Source organism: Leishmania major, chromosome 34, assembly GCF_000002725.2.
Source record: "Leishmania major strain Friedlin complete genome, chromosome 34".
NCBI classification, from domain to species: domain Eukaryota; phylum Euglenozoa; class Kinetoplastea; order Trypanosomatida; family Trypanosomatidae; genus Leishmania; species Leishmania major.
Window position 1 is genome coordinate 317,501 of NC_007286.2, and position 17,054 is coordinate 334,554.

Sequence of the window (17,054 nt, forward strand, 5' to 3'; positions counted from 1 at the left end):
GGTGGAGCGCGTAGTGCTGTGCTTTGTACTCATCTATGGTGACGGCATATAGTGGTTCTTCGGCAATGGTGGCGGGGTCGACGCTCTCCTCGGCGGCGTGCACGTGCGCAGCGGAGCGGCCGCGTCTGCCTGTGCGGGCATTGCGGGTCGAGGTGCGGGCGTCGGCAGCGAGCTGCGGTTCATTGGCGCGAGCGTCCTGCGCTGCGCGGCGCTTCTGGTGGAAGGCGGCGAGTAGCTGTTTTTGTTTCTCGATGAGCTCGGCTGCAAGTTGAAGTTGCTGGTCGATGTCGTTGTTACGGCATCGGGCTTCGCGTAGGTGGCTTTGGAGCTGAGTGAAGGCGGCTTCCTTCTCGTCAAGCTGTTTCTGCAGGACGCCAGCTCGTTGTGTTGCTTCGTCGCAGAGTGACTTCTGAGTATTGAGCTCATCGATGGTAACGGCGTACAACGGCTCCTCTGCAGTGGGTGGGATGGGTGAGAGATTGCGGTGTGCGCGCAGCTGTTGTGCTTGCTGCTGCTGCATGTGGTAGTGTTCTAGCTGAGCGCCTTGCCTGTCTGCGAGGTCCTTGAGCTTTTCAACTAGGTTTTGGAGGCGGTCAATCTCGTCGGCAAGGTCCGCGTTGCGCAAGGTGAGAGCGTCCTGATCGCGCTGAAGCACCACAGCCTGCTTCTTGAAGCGTTCCGCAGACTTTTCAAGGGTGTACTGAAGTGACCGGTTCTCGTTATTGATCTTATCGAGAAGCATGAGAAGATCCCCAATTTCGCTCTCGTATGCGTCTTTGTCCCCTAAGTAGTCGAATCCGGCAAGTTGGGTAACGAACTCATCGAAGCCAAGTCCAGCAAACTTGTGATCGTCGATTCCCAGGGCGTGGCAGATATCAGCCACGGCCCTGTCGAGACCGGTTTTTGGAGCTTCACGGTTTTTGTAAATGTAATTCATCAGCCGTGTGGGCATCTGCGAAATACGCTCATCTACTTCCGTTCGCGTCATCGTGGCAGGGTGGGTTATCTCACATCTCACACATAATTGATCACGCTCTGGGGTAAACTTAATGTGTTGAACAAAGTTGGGATCAACGTGGACTGCAAGCGCTGTATCAGAGGCGAAGGCGACACGCACTTCCTCGAATCTCTCTGCTACCAAGTACGCCCACTCGGCACCAGGGTACTTCTTCACGTGTGATGTTGCCACTGAGACAGCTTCGTAATCTGGTTCCCACCTCTCATCATGCCTTTGCAGCTCAGCAACCAGGGCATTCAATCGATCCATTTCCTTCTGAGTGTCCTCAGTGCGTTCCCACTTGGCTTCTGCCTCACCACTTCGGATAATAGACGAAAGGTAGTGTTCCTGTAGGTAGAGACGCTTTTTTTCTAGCTCTGCCGTGTAAAGGGAAAGTGTGTGCAGCTCTGCTGCTGCTTCGACGTACCTGGAGGCAATGGAGTTCATGCGACTATTTAGCTGAAAACGCATTGCCTTAGCTTCAACGAGAATTTGCTCAACCTCGTCCTTTGTCAGCACGCATCCCTTCATATCGCTGGCCACATTGACGGTAGAGATGACGGCAGACAACGGAATGGTCACCAGGACTGACGTCCTGGTGAAGGAGGTGACCTGACCGGGAAGTGCAGCCGTGTCCTTTGAAGACAGCTCGTCCTTGAGCTTGGCGATCTTGGCGCGACAGGCCTTCATGCCAGCAATGGCGGCTGCGATGGCGTCGTTCTGCTCCTGGATGCGCTTGTCGTGCGCCAGGAGGTTGTACGCCTGCTGGTAGGCAAGAGCTGTGGTGACCCACGCGTGGAGGCTGGCCACCACCGTTGAGTCGCGCGCCGCCGCCTTGTAGTTCAGCTTGGGGTCCTGCTCCAGGGACTGCTGCAGACTTTCCGCGGAAGGGTAGAGCTTCGCCAGAACGTCTGTCTTGGCGATCTCATCGAGAGCGGCTGTCTTCCGGTACTCCAGTTGCACATCTGCCCACTCGTAGAACTCGACCGCCGTGGGATTGCACTTGGCCACGGCCCACACCGCCTTCAGCACTGCTACAGCAACCGGGGATGGGGCGGCCTGGGCCGTGACCTTGCGCAAATCGACCTCGTCAATGAGCTCTACTTTTTCGCGAGCCTTGTCAAAGTGACCTCGAACGTGTGAAACGCGATCCTCGTTGCTACGGCGGATGGATGCGAGCTTCTCTCGTGCGATAGCCAGCATATCATGATAGTTCTTCATGCGTCCATTTTCCGTGTCGACCTCTTTGAGGAGAATGGAGCGCAGCGTGTCAATGTCTCCGGTGTGAAGGCCCCACTGCTGCACGACGGCCGTGTAGTCCTTGATCTCACGCACCGTACCCAGGGTCCACTGCCACGTCTTCGCAGCGTGAAGGTAGTCGTAGGCGACCACCTGCCCAGCTTGCAGTTGGGGAAAGGTGGGATTGATGCTGCTGAAAAACGACATTTTCGTATGGTGGTGGAAAGCTGAGCGTGAGAAATATCGTCTATGCTGTTGTAGTTTTCTTCGGAGTCGACACCGAAACTCTCGGGGTTTTCGGTATAAGTGTATGGGAGATGCAGGTGGAGAACGGTGCGAGACGAACACCGTGCTCCGTACTCAGCAACGCGGTGGTAGAGTAGAAGGCACGTGATTACTGCACTGCTGACAGTAACGGCGCTGTTGATGATGAATGGGAAAAATGTGCCTTGTGAGTCGAGATGGAAATACTGTGGAAGGCGCTTGTGGAGCGAGCTGGTGCTTTCTGTATACTGGTTGGGGTGAGGTACTCCGGAATGGATTCAATATACGCTTTTCGCTTTGATGACAATGTGGCTGTGACGAAACTGTTGTTCCGCAGAGGTGGGGAAAGGGAGAAAGTCGCGCGAAGTGAAAGAAGAGGGTGAAAGCTGTAGTAAAGAAAGACCGCTCTGCGAACGTGGCGGAGAAGTTCACAAGCACACAAAGTAAAGCAACGACAGAAAGAGCGAAAGCTCACAGGTACTGGAGGACAATGCTAATGAAAACACAAGATGTGTTGTGATAAGGCAACGGTAGTATGAGAAAGAAACGAAGCACGAATGTACTAGAGACAAAAGGGTACTATGATTCTCGAGGGCTACCACGAAGCAATATCCTGTAATTGGGTGTGGCACGTATGAGTAGGCTATGCAGTGGAAAATCAGCAAAATGATCAGAGGGGGAGAAGTGAGGATAAAGATGGCGAAGAGAGAATTGGCAGGTGGCGGAGCAGTTACCATTTCGGTGCACCGTTATTGACGCCCTGTCACAGCAGCATGAAGCAGCGCAGTAGACATTGTTTTTGCTTGTGGGGCATGCTGCTATTCATGGCCTTATTATGACAACGGAAGACGCAGTTCGAAGCACAGCAGGAATAGGATATTGAAAGTTGTTTCTGTCGGTTAGAAAAATAAAACATAGATATGCTGTCCATAGGGAAGAAGAGTAGTAAGCAAGGTCACAAGGACATCAAAACCAAAATGAAAGAACAAAGCTACATCCCGTTTACTACTGTATTCGCTTTCCGTCGGTGGGTGACGGATTACACATGGAGCCAACTGCGCACTGGCCGGACTCAGATGTGACTTTGCAGAACACGATTGTTGCCCAGACGATTAAACGGAGAGCTGCAGGCTTTCGTTCTGTGCCGATTCGAGACCTGAGAAAGACATGAGGACAGGAAAAGCGGTAACAGCAACAAGATTGCTGCGTTTGAGTGCTTAAGTTCCGGTTCGTTTTGCGGGTAAAAAGTTATCGAAGAGGTAGACGAGCAGCTCACATACACTGCTTTCATCTATTCTCGCAGTGAGAAATACCCAAGTCAAGCACAATGTCCTTGTATCAAATGGTTCGAGTGACTTGAGGACACACACAGATAAATGAGCGTTGACTGGACCGGCAGACCCATGCCATTTCGGCAGTGCGTGGGAACGCCTCCAACTCTCCAACGGGAGAAGTCACCGAGAGATGAACGAAATCTGTTTTGCGCTAAATGGAATCGACGCCTTACGCTGCAGGTTTCACGTACATGGTTCGCAAATTTGCCTTTGCTGTTACACCTCCCACCCGGGCATGCACTGTGCGCGTTGAAGGCTGCTGTATGGGAAGAACACAGAAAAACAAAACGCATGGCATACACCTAGGTGACCCCCTATTACCCCCATGACAAACGCTACCGCTTCCGCCTTGGAGCAGGATTCTGGGCACGATCCGCTTGGACCAAGGCACTCAGTTTACCCAAGTCCCTGCGACTCCAATCACGCAGCACGTATGCAAAGGAGGGACGCAGGAGGATAAGAAGACCTCGTTAGACACATAGCCCGATGCAATGGCAGAACGGCTCGTTCTCGACGGCACGGATTTAGAAGCAGTGTAGCAGATGTAGGTGAGCTGTGACTGTATGTGTGCGGCTATCGAGTTGGTCGTGGTGGAATGGCATGGCGAAAAAAATGCAAGAATGATGAAAGTTCTTAAAACTAGAAGGTGCGCACGATATTTGACACCCCAAGAAAGATTTAAACGCCAACCTCAGCTACAGGAGAAGCAGTTGTCACTGTGCCGTGGGGGCACATTCATGCCCATAAAGTATGTGTGTATGTGTGAATTAAGCGCAGCCGAGCTTACGCTGTGCGCGTGTAGACTGATGAGGGTCAAACAACACCAGTGGAACAAATTTGTCTCTCAACACGGGGCGTGTTCTCTTCGTCGGCTGAAATAAGGATTTGATGAATCGTCGACACGATTCACAATGAGCATCTCCAAACGTAATCACGACCGCAGGTTTCTTCAGCACAGCGCCTGCCCCAACCTGCTCGCTGACACCAAGAGTGCAACCTTTCCCGAAAGCAAGTTGCAGAATCTTGGCCTCTCCACAAAGAGTGGGGTACCAGGCCCCGTAATAGCGCGGCGAGGTGGCCGGTATCATGAGGGCAAAAGTGAAGATGGTGGAGGAGACAGTGCCATGTCGGGCAGAGAAACTTCAGGCACGAGCCATTGTTGCAAGCGCGGGCAAGAGCCGAAGCACTTGAACCTTGGTACTGGCGGGACTGCAGCCAATAACGTTCCAGCGACACGTTTGACAGGCCCAGGGTGGAAAGGGTCCTGGGCAGCGGGGGGGGGGAATGCGAAAGACCAATCGTTTTTTCTCTGTCGCTCTGTGTCGAACACCTTCACAAAAGTCCGTTCCTAGCTGAGCTCATCGACTTGCAGATGTCTTTTGCGTAGTTTTGGATAATAGAACTACTGACAGCACAGCCAGCGGGGGAATGTAACTAGGGCCGGCCACATATGGCAATGGTCAACTGCGTTGCTGAGGACTGCTGGCTGCCGGCATCAAGTATCCTGTAGCTTGTGGGATGAACAAGTGCAGTTTTGTTTTGTTTGGTGTTTCACAGTTTTGCAACGCTACTGATTCGCACTGGTCTGCAGGGAGCAATGACTTTCCCTCTTTTCGATCTGTGCCACTCCAAGGAAGCTTAATGAGCACAGTGAGAAGCAGCGTGAAGTGCGCGCCTTTGTTTCCGGTGACGCGGAATTCACCGGAGCTTAGGGTTGCGCTGCAGCAGCTGCTTGCAAGTCGTCGGCGACGGTGACTTTAAGGGCAGTTCTTTACAATTCCAATCAAAAGTAGCACTGTGATGCTTGGCGGTATGGAGCGTGACTGTTGAAGCCTTTTCTCATTCTGATAAAGTATGTATTATTATTCATGGAATGATGCTGCTTTGCAAACTTTTCTGCGACAGCTTCCCCGGTATTTCCTCCACTTACACTACTTCCATCACTTTTATATCTCCGTTCTTTGCTCCTCCAAAACTGCATTTGTACTTGCAAGCCGAAATCTATCTTGTATGTGGAGGACCTGGCACGTGAGCTTCTTCCCGCATTCCTTTCTCTTTTTCACGCTTCGGATGAAGCGCGTTATAAAAAATGGTACCCCTGGGCCCCGGCAGGCCTACATGAACAAAACCAAGTACAACCCAAACCGTTACAAACAGGAGAAGGATTGCATATCTCGACAAACAGAATTTGTAATGGCGAGCCTGTGTTGTCGGCGGTGCTGCGAGATTATTCAATGGAAGGTCGACTATGGTAAGTACACTTCACAAGAGCAGAGCCGCCGTTGCAACTTGTGCCGGGATAATAAAGTGATCCATGCTTACCACCGCATCTGCCAACAGTGCGCTGAACGTGAGGCAGTATGTGCAAAGTGCCAAAAGCACCCAGCAGCATCAGCCGCCAGCACCAAGGCTGACGTGCCCAACACGGACTCAGATCAAGAATCGTCGGAAGGGAGAGTTGAGCACTTCGAGAAACTGCGAGAACCGAGCAAGTACGCGTTTGTTGACATCGCTCCCGATGAAGAAGAGCTGCAGCGGCTCACAGGTCTCAATACTCGCGTTTTGCAACAAAAGTTAAGGAAACGACGAGAGGCCGAAAATCGTGAATCCCTGGGTAGTTTGCGCGAGCGTGAAAGGCGAACTGCGCTGCGGAAAGCAACCACCCAAACTGACGCCTCCGACAGTGACGAGAATTTGTAATCGTGTAATCTCATAATACAGCCGCTAGGAACCATAAACGTTCTGATAACTGCCGGTTAGCTGCGTCCCCGCCAGCTAAAGCGACAGTGCAAAAACGAGTACCAAACAGGAACAGTGCTGAATATTCTCTCGTACTGTATGCGACACACAAGAGAATACTGCTACTTATCTCTTTCGCTCTCGAAGAGCATCGCTCACCATAGCATGCTCGTGAGTATTATGTCACGCATGATTCTCTCCAGGGCTCGATGAGCACGTCTGAAGAAGCTCAAAGGGTGCTCTTATACTCCGTGCCTCCCCTTATGCCCACTTTCCCATGTTTTTATCGACCCTTTCAAAGACTCGGTAGATACTGACCCCCTACAAATGCCTGCCTCTGGCGGCACCACTGGGGGTGCATCTTTTCCATTTCACCTCCAGCTGCTTACGTCCATAGGATGGGCGGCAATCTGGTGGATTGTGACATTGGGTCTTCTAATCTTCAAAGCTCTCCACCTACCGTTTCCACCAGCCGCTCTCCCAATGGAAGTAGTCGCGTCTTTCTTGGTTCTCCTTGTCAATGCTTTTGGGGTTCTCATAGGGATGCGCGGAAACAAAATGGAAAGCACCTCAGCGATAGTCATCAGTGCCGTTCTTTTATCGATTGCCGCTGTGGGGGCCATTTACTACATGTGGCTACAAACATATGTGCTGATGATGGATTTGGCGTTTTCAGCGACCTACCTAGGGATTAACGGTGTTGCAATACTGCTTGGTTTCTGGGCTACTCAAAGTGTTGCCAGGCTTGCTCGAGTGCCTGGCTTCAAGCTTGAAGTCGAAAGTGTGAGGGGTGAGAAAAAGAAGAACTAGGTTTGGTGATAGAGATTGTTTTCCTTCATATATCTCTGGAGCTTCAGGGCGGTTTCCCTCAAGTCTTGTATAAATGCTGTATATTATCGAAAAAGGTAGCGCTATGGCGAGGTGCTCGCCTTTAAAACCCTTCTGGGCTTCACGCTCTCATCAAAGTGCAAGAACGGGATCACACATTACTACGACAATTAAGGTGTACGCGTACAAGCAAAGCAGCAGCAGCAGCACCAAGAGAAGAGTGTGCTGGACAACAAAAAACCAAAAGAATGCGTGATCTTCTCCTTTTAGCAACAGAGCGCCAGTAAGCATGTATACCTCTGTTTTACATCAATTCACCCGCTCTATTCAAAAGTTTTCAGCCGACTACTTAGGCGTTGCATCTGGGTAGATGTTTCAAAAAAGAGCTGTGCTACTACTATCAGCGCAATGGCGCCCTCATTCTGAGCAACTGAAGCTGTGGATTATGGGCTCAGCCAGTGACGCCACAACACTTTCCCTTGCTCGCGACTATGTTAGCAACCTCGATATGGGGAGTGTTTTGCAGACGTTCGAAGACGGTTTGGAGCTTACTAGCATTCTCCCCGCTATCAAATATCCTCTCGGCACTCATACTATCTCAAAGCTCTCTGCTCACCTCGAAGCTTCTGCAGGCGAAGTTAGTGCGAAAGAGCTTCGTCAGCTCGCGTCGAGCATCAGTTTGTCACCGGAGAACTTGGAATACTATGATGCAGCGCTGAGTACTCCCAGTGTCGTAGCAGCGATCCGGTGCTGTTTACAGCTTGCAGACAACTCGGAGCTGGTTGCTTTTGCACGGCCGTTTTGGCGGGGATGCGAGCGAGCACTGCAAGTGAGTAGAGGGCTATCTTCTCAGGTCACTCAAATCGCTGCCGACGAATTGGCATTTCGCCTTTCCACCTCTAGCAACAAAGCAACTTTCTTTGATCTTACTCTGATGGAAAGTTTACCGCTGGAGCAAAAGGAGATGGAGGGATTAGTAAAGCAGCTACAGTCTGCCACGGAAGAATTGAAAGAGGCAGACCTTCTGGGCCTGCTGAAGAGAATTGCCGCTCCAAGGAACCCCCAGCGTTACGCAGCGTGGGGTGCGGCTGTTCAGAAGGCACTTATCGAGAAGGATGGGGTAAATGATTCGAATTGTTTTGATGTTTTTGTCAGGCTCATGCTCACGGGAACAATCATCGAGGATTCCATCTGCCGCCAAATGTGCAAAGCAAGTGGATACCTTGGCCCTGAGCGCACCGCTGAATTGCTGAATGCGCGGAGAGATTCGGATTCAGCCTCATGCTCAAGCTCTTCCTCGCTAGAAGATGTGGAGGCGGCACTGCAAAGATGCATACGCACGCGGCTCGAGCAGTCTCAGTCTGAAACACCCACTGACGAATACATGGAGTGGGTGCTGTGCCTGTCTTTTTTCTCACGGGAGGAGGCATCGTCCTTGCTTAGCAGGGCGGTGACAAGCGGCAGACTCGCCGGAGAGCTGTCTGCAAAAGAAACGGCCATCGTGTGTAATGTCATGATCAGCACCGGCGTCGTCTTAATTTCGTTGCTGCCCGCTATTCGTCGCAGCGTGGAAAAAAACGAACTCAGTCAGCTCACCAGTGTGCACGCACTGTACATACTGCAACGAAGCGGAATAAAGGCTCCCCCCGCTCTTCTCAAGAAAGCTATTGGCCGAGCTGGGGCGCGTCTTGTAACCGCTTGCGCGCCAAAGGGCAACGCTGATGACGAGCTCTCTCCCAGAGATAGAGCACTACTGATCGCTGGGCTCTGCTTTGTCGAAGATGAACAGCAAACTGTTCTGCTGCGGCGAATTGTCAAGTCTCAGGAGTTGTCTCTTTCTGCTGCAATGTATTTCCTTCGCCATGCAGGTCAAACAACGAGTTCAAATCGTTGGGTGAGAAAGGTCGTGCTGGGCCGGGTACTACGGTCTGTCAGCAGCTGCCACGCAGAGGATCTCTGCTTGGTTCTCTCAGCCCTATCTGATCTCGGCGTTCGCGACGCTGTCGCGTTTCAACGTGTGCTCGAAGAGCTGAAGCGAAAAACTCCTCGCACACTTGATGTGGTGGCCGCAGCTAAAGCAGCGCGTAATTTGAGGCTTACGCCTCTTCTTGAGCAATCAGAGCTCATTGAGAGCTTAGGCCACATCGCCAACGTTTCGTCAGATGACATTTTAGCTCTGTTGAGTTGCAGCACCGCGAAGCAGCGACAGTCTCTTTTGCTTTTCCCAGATGTGGTTGCAGCTCTCAACCGGATTTCACTCGCAGACAGTACGACTTCGGATTTGATACTGCTCTTCACGTTTCTGCCATCACGGGGCGGCAAAAGAGCAGAGGTGGTTGTCGAGCTGCAAGCTCGAGAGCCTATCGAGCGAGGTGCCCTCTCTGCTGGCGATGTCATAGCAGCATTCGAGTCTGTTGCCTCCAGTCAAGAGATGGAGAGCCTTGGCAGGGTGCTCATCCGGGCTGCTCAAAACTGCGAGGAAAGCCACTTGATGCGACTGCTCCGGTGTGCTAGCAGGTATTCCAAGGTCCCCAAAGCCTTCTTTCGGATCGCAGGAAAGCCTATTATCTCGGCAGCGAATGAGAAAAGGTTGTCGCTTGTCAACGCGACTGCGTGGCTGAACTTTTACGTTGATAATCAGATTCGCGATGATAGCGTTGGAAGGAGCCTACTCTCATTGCTATCGAGTTCACAATCACGCTCTCCCTCGCCGTTCCATCAAGCCTATTGCCGAGGAGCGCGGTTTTACGGTGTCAGCGTGAAAAAGTCGCGAACGAAGAAACGGCTATCTGATTTCTCTTTGCTGACTCCTCAGTAGGATGCCGTGCGTGCAGCTCAAGTGGTGCTCGGCTATTTTCCTCTTTTTTCCCACCCCGGTCTCTCAGTTCAATAGCAGGTTTCATCACTTATGCACCAGCAATGTGAAAATTGTCTCTCGCCTGACCAAACTGAAATTGAACTCTTGCACTCCTTCTGCAGCGTTATGCTGTCTTCCTTGTGCTCCTCGACAGCAAGACGAGTTTTTGTGAAGCAAGCATTGAGCTATAGCCGACAGCGTCGCGTCACCGACAGTAGCAGTTGCAGTAGTATGTCTTCAGATGCGACTTCTCTTTTTATACTTCTCCGCGTTCATTTCATTTTGCTCATCTTCCCAATCCATCTTTCTTAAATGGGGAAGGGGGGGGGCACCTGCGCCGACAACAACAGCGATCACGAAACAAGAGACAAACTGTAACTCACTGGATTTTCTTCGGATCCGATTGCTGCAACAGAACCTCGAGGAGAAACACTACCGAAAGAGCAGACATTATGCTGCGCGCTCGCACTCTGCTTCTCTTCATGCGTCCCGAAGCCGCTGCCGCAGAGCTGCGACGGCTTCTCCCACTGTTGTCGTTCGCTGGTAGAAGAACCGGTGCAGCCACGCATTCAGTGGCGTCGCTGATCGTGTCCACAGCGTACTCGGCTACAGCAGCACGGTCGGTGACGAACCACTCACGCGACTGCCCTGTCCTCTCGAAGAAACTGCCGTTGCCGCTCATTGGGAAAGAATCCAGCTTTGCGGCGCGACCGTGTCTGAACTGCGTGCGCGAGCGCGTGCACTACGTTTCCTCTTTGTCTTTCTGTGATTATTTCGAGAAGAAGTGTGCGGAAGCGCAACACTACCGGAACGGGGCATCCAGCAACGGCGTCGTTGGTACTGCAGCGCTTCCAAAGCTCTTGCTAGAGGCGATTGAACGCAGCTACGGGTCTGTCGCTGCGTTCAAGGATAGTGTGATGCTTCATTCAACAGGCGCCATGAGCCCTGGGCGACTGTGGATCGTGTACACCCCTCCTATCAGCGGTAGCGAACATGGTGCTGTGCGCCTGCTGAACCTTCCAGCTTGCAAGGTTCCCCTGGTACACGGTCTCTGGCCGCTTGCTGTGATTAACATGACAGAGAAGCGCTTGTGTGAACAGATTGCATGTCGCTCTGGAAAAGGTGGCGACGCCGTCGATGCTGATGACGCTCCTGCATGGCGCCACGCGGCTCGTACGCGTAAGACATTAGGTGCGCTTGCAACAACAGAGGAGGGAAATGATCGAGCAGGGAACGTGGCGCAAGTAAAGCTCTCTTCCATTCAATCTGCCATCGCAGAGGAAGCACTATGCGCAATGAACTGGAAATTTGTTGAAACGCAGCTCACGTCTGCGTTAGCTTACTACAGCTCCAAGGAGCGCACCCAAACACAGCGTGAGCATCGAAAAGAAAAAGAGCATGTTGCGGCAGTGCGGGCAATGAGCCAGCTGAAAAACAGCGGCGCAGTGATTCATGCGACGGACTCGGTGACAATCACATCTTCGAACTCATTTGTCGCATCGTCAGCAAGCGAACCGAACCTTTCAGCTGCCGCGGCTGTGACGTCATCTTCAGCAAAGGCAGAGAACAGCGCGCTAGGAGAAGCCAATACTCAAACAGCTGCAGTGGCGGCCCCTAGCGCGGAGGCAACCGCCGCAAACACTGCCTCTAACTCTGCGCAGCCAGCTGACAACACAGCAACAGGCGCCGCCGCTGCAGAACCACGCGCTGTGCAGCAGGCGGATGGAACGTGGGAGTACCACTACAACAACGGGAGCGTGACAAAGGCTCTCCCCGACGGCACCAAGGTATTCCAAACGGAGAGTTTGACAACGACAGTGTTTGTGAACGGTGACACGCTTTTCGAGTACCCAAACAACACTTCGATTTTAGATCGCGCGGATGGTGTGCGCGTGATAACTTATGCCGACGGCACGAAAAAGGAGGAGCGACTCAAGTGACGATTATAGGGTGAGCAGCTCGATGCGTTCTGTGTGGTGGCGTTGAGCAGAGGCTCAGCGAGGATGCGTGAAACGAAGCTGTGTGGCTTACTTGCCGCTGTGATTCTTGCGAGTTTCTCGACGGGTCTGCACTCTCTTGCCGAAATGACGACTCATTCAGCAAGAGGATGACGCACAAAGCAGTCGTCGTTGCTCTTACAGGTGATCCTAACTCTCGTCTCTCGATCGAGGAAGGAAAAAGCATGGCACACACATGCACGCTCTCGGCTGCTGCTTCTGAAGGGAAAGGCACTTTCACTCTTTTTGTCCCTCTACGTGCAGGCTGCACCGGGTTGAAGGCTGGTAGTGATCTTGGTTCGAAATCGGACCAGAACGTGCGGTGCAGGCGTGCTGCTGCTTCGCGCTACACTTCACAGTATGCATGGTAAGTAGAGAGAAACAGCACAGAACCCCTAGCTCTCTCGTCTTGCTGAGGGAAGCGAGGTCTGATAGCGCAGGTGCACTTCGCGCAGCGTGCGTGACCACCTAGTCGAATGCGAACATCACCGGCTGATCTCTCCTCCATTACTCTACGGTTGTGTGTGAGTCCTTCGTCAGCAGTGCTTCTACAAGTGTTTTTCTCTTCGCGGTGATGTGGTCACGATTGCGGTGTCTCACGCTTCCTGGCACGACCGTGGCGGAGGACTAGAGCACGAGAGGCACATTACCAGGCTTGTAAAATGACGCAATTGGGAACTGCGTTATCCTGGAAGGAGGGCGGCCTGCTCTCGATTCGCTTCTTTGTCCTTTTCCTGTCGCTCTCTTTCGCCTCAACACCATGCATTCGCTATGCGCGATTATCGAATGCGGCACGAACCTTGAGCGCGAGTTTTCCTTTTTGTTGACCGTTGCTTCCACTCTGTATGACGTGTGCTCCACGACGACGCGCCTTAAACAACCAATGCACACGAATCGCATTTCTGCAAGTGGAGTGAAGCTTGCACGCACTCGCCCCCACTCACTTTTTCTTGTGCGCAGCAAAGCATAGGCGGTGCGCATCAAGAATCACTATCGGCCGACCGAGAGGAAGGGCCAAGCTGTCATCTCCAAGCAGGTGGGTGCATTCCTGTCCCCACCCTCCACTCTCCTTCTCATCTGCTTTCTTACTTCTGCTTGCATAATCTAAAGGGCCACAAGGGACACTGCTGCCTTCGGCTCACGGTGAGGTGCAAGCAAGCTGGACTCCCTGCAAGTTCCGGCATGCATATATATATATATATATATATTACGATGCGTATCCCATTGAGACTTAGGAGAAAATTATCTGCCAAGCACAATAAACAGTTGTAAGAGGAGAGACAGTAGCTGCGTTGTCTTTCTTCGTGTCCTGTGCGCTTCTTACTCATCTGATTTCTCGTCGAAATAGGCACTCCCTCCAGAGGCGAAACACATGATTTCGAGTACGCGAACGTTGAGGTGCGCATCGCAAGTGGCTCTCCGCTTCGGCCATCGCGGCGCCTGTGCTATTCCGCATCCAAAAAAGGCGTACCGTGGCGGAGAGGATGCCTACGCGTTTCATCCTTACTGCATCGGTGTGGCTGACGGCGTTGGCGGATACGCGTCTTATGGCATTGAGCCTGCCATCTACACACGCAATGTGATGCGTTTCGCGCTGGAGTATGTAGAGAGAGAAGCCAGTCGCTCAAAACGAGCTACCGCCCTCGCGGCTCTCAACTACGGGTACAAGAAGGCAAATGATGCGAGGCAGCCTGGCGGCTGTCCTGTTGCTCTGGCGACCATTGTGGACAACACGCATGCGTCATTACTGAACTTAGGTGATTGTGGACTGGTGATTTTGCGGCAGGGCAAGCTTCTGTATCGTACAGAGATTCAGCAGCACTCCTTCAACTGCCCGTACCAGCTCCCTGAGGATCCGCCTAGCGCTGGGGAGCAGGCCAAGATCGAAGTGCGCGCCGGCGACATCTTCCTTTGCGTGAGCGACGGTGTGCTGGACAACGTTGAGCTGGACCGCCTCCTTGAACATCTCGGCGAGGTGCCAGCGACAGGGTGCCGCAATGTAGCTGAAACTATCGGCCAGGAGGCTTTTCGAAACGGACAAGACCGCCGCTACTTTTCACCTTTTGCGCGGCACGCAGAGGAAGCTGGATACCGCTACACCGGCGGAAAGCTCGACGACATTACGGCACTGGTGGCTCAAGTGACCGCTGACAGCGAGGAGGGGACTGCAAACTGCCCTCCCTTGATCACGATGCTGTTGAACTTGGACAAGTGAGTAGAGGCATCCCTGAAAAAACGACGGATAGTACCGCCTAAAGGTGACATTGGCCTCGGGCACATCTGAAGACACTTTATGCGCTCTCTGTCGCACCGGGGTTCACAAGGCTTCCTTTTCTGCGGGCTTTGACACACGTGGTTCTTTTATTGTTGTGCTTGCTCTCTTGGGGCTGGGTAAAGATGCTTGCCCGTGTTTTTTTTTTTCAAGATGGGGCGGGTGGTGGTGGTGGTGGGGGGAACGCACATTTGGCGCGTTTGTGTGTAGTGCATTCCGGGTGTCTTGATGTTTCTCAAAGATGGACCTACCGACACCACACACGCACACACACACTTTTTTGGAGTGTCGCTGGCTGTGAGGCTGCGCACGTTCGCTTTCTCTCGTGTCTGGGTACCCCCGGGCTCTTGCATCTCTCCACCATTGGCTGTTGCTTCATTTTTAAACGCTGACACTTACATTTGTTTCCGAAAAGGCAACAGCTTCAGCCACGAAGGACATCAACCCCATATAGAGCAAAATGTGCTTTTCGTAGTACGAACGAGGCTGCCGCGCTGACGAGGAGGGATGGCACCAACAAGGGCGACCACCACGTGACACGAGTATGTTTGCTGCCGCTGAAACGAACACAAAAAAGAGAGCGAGATGAGGCGAGTAGCATAGACTCCGAACGTCCCGCTTCTGTTTCCCCTATTTGCGCGAAATCCGCTCGTGCCCAAAGCTAGGTGTGCGCGGATGACGGGGTGCTGCTTTCCAAACAGGAGCTTTGAGCTGCTGGAATCGCCCCTTCCCCATGAACAAACGATTACAGTGCTCTTCCACTTCTCTCCTGCACTCTCTCTTGCACGGCTTCTCATCACGCGTGCCACCTGCTTGTCGGCACTGCGAAACTTATCCCTGACGGGCAGGACATGTATATGCACACACACGCAAGCAGTGTGAGCACCATATAAAGTCATCTGCAACGTAAGGCCAGAGGTGTGTTGTGCTTTTTCGGCTTGTGGCTTGCTATTCTCTCTTTCCGTTCGAACCTTTTCAACTTCTCCGCGCGCGCTCATGGAGGCGAAACTGAGCAGCGCCTTGCGCACTTGTGATAAGTGTAGAACGTATGCGGATCTGTGCCGGACATTTGAAGCGAAGGTTTCCCCGATCGTTGAACAGGCGCTGCAGTCACCCCTTGTGAAGGCTCCCCGTGACCACACCACGCCTGATGAGTGTAGTCCGCGTGTGGCGGAGCTGCGCGAGGCTTTGTGCACTCGCCTCGGTGCCGACAAGGCTACGCCAGCCGAAGACGATGTGTGGTTTTTGATCTATCGTACGGTCAGCAACTTTGTGGAGCGTCAGCAACGCAAGCGGTCACGCGATCAAGATGGCACGTCGCTATCGACGCTGGTCACGAATTGCTTTGTACTCTTGTGCACCCGCACTTTGCCGCAGCTCGATCACATGAAGCTGCGGTGGGGATTTTTGAAAAAAGAGCGTGCGGCGTTGGAGTCGAGCGACGCCTATGTGCACTCCAACGCCTCAGAGCGGCGCAAGCTGCAACTCAATGCCACTAGCGTTCTCTCTGTCTTCTCGGAGAGGGCACACAAGCACTCCTTTACGTTTGTGTGGATGCTGTGCGTGGAGAAAGCTGGGGAGGCTGCGCTTCACGTTCATCTGCTGCACCGGGTGGGGTCTGTTGTTCTTCCCTACCTCACGAACCCGCTTGTGCTAGCAGACTACCTCACCGGCTGTTTCAGCAGCGGCGGCATCATCTCGATCCTTTCGCTGCAAGGACTCTTTCTACTCATGCTCGATCACGGGCTTGAGTACCCGAATTACTACGAGCAACTCTACAGTCTCTTGACACCCGACGTGTTCGCTTCGCGGTATCGGTATGAGTTGTTCCGGCTTCTGGATCTCTCCATGACGTCGCTTCGTGTACCGTCCTACATTGCAGCAAGCGTTATCAAGCGCGTGGCACAGGTGTCGCTGATGGCACCTGCGCCGACGCTTTACTTCAGTCTTCCCTTTCTTCGCAAGGTGTTGCAGTCCCATCCCAACTGCCTAGCTCTCATTCACCGGAGCAGCCGAGAGGCTGTAATCCCTGACGACATGGCCGACCAAGACACGGATACCGTCACGGCACAGTCTGCCAAGGCGCAAGCGATGCGCGACACCGCAGCTCTTTTCGATGGCCGTGATCCCTTCGACGACCGCGCAAAGTTGCTAGAAACACACGCGCTGAGCTCCACGTTGTGGGAGCTGACCGCATTGGAGCGGCACTTCATGCCGGTTGTGCCGCTCATGGTGTCAGCGTTTTCTAGCACGGCAGAGGACAAGACGCCGCTGCGCTACGAAAAGAGCTACGGCCGCCTCTTTACCGCCGAGGTCACACGCGCTATCGATTGCCATAATCTGCCCACAATCGCCTACGAGGCGCCGTCGGAGGCGGACCCGACCGATCTGCTCTCCCTCTGAGAGAGAAAGGCGTCCACGGGATGAAGAGGTGGTCTTGGCCGTCGCTGCGCCAGGATGGCAGTGCTTCAGGCCTCCCAACAGATTATCTGCTGCTCACTAAGCTGTGCGCGTATACAGGCAGCGA

The 17,054-nt window shown here is 53.0% G+C and overlaps 7 protein-coding genes across 7 annotated transcripts in view; 6 read left to right on the top strand and 1 right to left on the bottom strand.

Moving 5' to 3' along the window:
• Positions 1 to 2,443, bottom strand: part of LMJF_34_0690 (conserved hypothetical protein) — a gene marked incomplete at both ends in the record, with an annotated part of 9,504 nt that extends 7,061 nt beyond the window's left edge. Inside the window, one exon of the mRNA XM_001686108.1 lies at positions 1 to 2,443. This exon is cut by the window's left edge and continues 7,061 nt beyond it. Within this exon, the coding sequence (XP_001686160.1) occupies positions 1 to 2,443 (2,443 nt within the window).
• A 3,401-nt stretch (positions 2,444 to 5,844) lies between these two features.
• On the top strand, positions 5,845 to 6,534 carry LMJF_34_0700 (conserved hypothetical protein; the record flags this gene model as incomplete). The annotated part of the gene is made up of 1 exon (XM_001686109.1): positions 5,845 to 6,534. One exon carries the CDS (start codon positions 5,845 to 5,847, stop codon positions 6,532 to 6,534), a length of 690 nt encoding a protein of 229 aa, XP_001686161.1.
• A 366-nt stretch (positions 6,535 to 6,900) lies between these two features.
• Positions 6,901 to 7,383, top strand: LMJF_34_0705 (conserved hypothetical protein; the record flags this gene model as incomplete). Its single annotated transcript, XM_001686110.1, has 1 exon — positions 6,901 to 7,383. The coding sequence occupies one exon, from the start codon at positions 6,901 to 6,903 to the stop codon at positions 7,381 to 7,383; it is 483 nt and encodes a 160-aa protein (XP_001686162.1).
• Positions 7,384 to 7,909: 526 nt separating this feature from the next.
• On the top strand, positions 7,910 to 10,219 carry LMJF_34_0710 (conserved hypothetical protein; the record flags this gene model as incomplete). Its single annotated transcript, XM_001686111.1, has 1 exon — positions 7,910 to 10,219. The coding sequence occupies one exon, from the start codon at positions 7,910 to 7,912 to the stop codon at positions 10,217 to 10,219; it is 2,310 nt and encodes a 769-aa protein (XP_001686163.1).
• A 521-nt stretch (positions 10,220 to 10,740) lies between these two features.
• Positions 10,741 to 12,198, top strand: LMJF_34_0720 (conserved hypothetical protein; the record flags this gene model as incomplete). Its single annotated transcript, XM_001686112.1, has 1 exon — positions 10,741 to 12,198. The coding sequence occupies one exon, from the start codon at positions 10,741 to 10,743 to the stop codon at positions 12,196 to 12,198; it is 1,458 nt and encodes a 485-aa protein (XP_001686164.1).
• A 1,639-nt stretch (positions 12,199 to 13,837) lies between these two features.
• Positions 13,838 to 14,470, top strand: LMJF_34_0730 (conserved hypothetical protein; the record flags this gene model as incomplete). The annotated part of the gene is made up of 1 exon (XM_001686113.1): positions 13,838 to 14,470. One exon carries the CDS (start codon positions 13,838 to 13,840, stop codon positions 14,468 to 14,470), a length of 633 nt encoding a protein of 210 aa, XP_001686165.1.
• A 1,053-nt stretch (positions 14,471 to 15,523) lies between these two features.
• LMJF_34_0740 (conserved hypothetical protein) lies at positions 15,524 to 16,930 on the top strand (the record flags this gene model as incomplete). The annotated part of the gene is made up of 1 exon (XM_001686114.1): positions 15,524 to 16,930. One exon carries the CDS (start codon positions 15,524 to 15,526, stop codon positions 16,928 to 16,930), a length of 1,407 nt encoding a protein of 468 aa, XP_001686166.1.
• Positions 16,931 to 17,054: the final 124 nt, after the last annotated feature.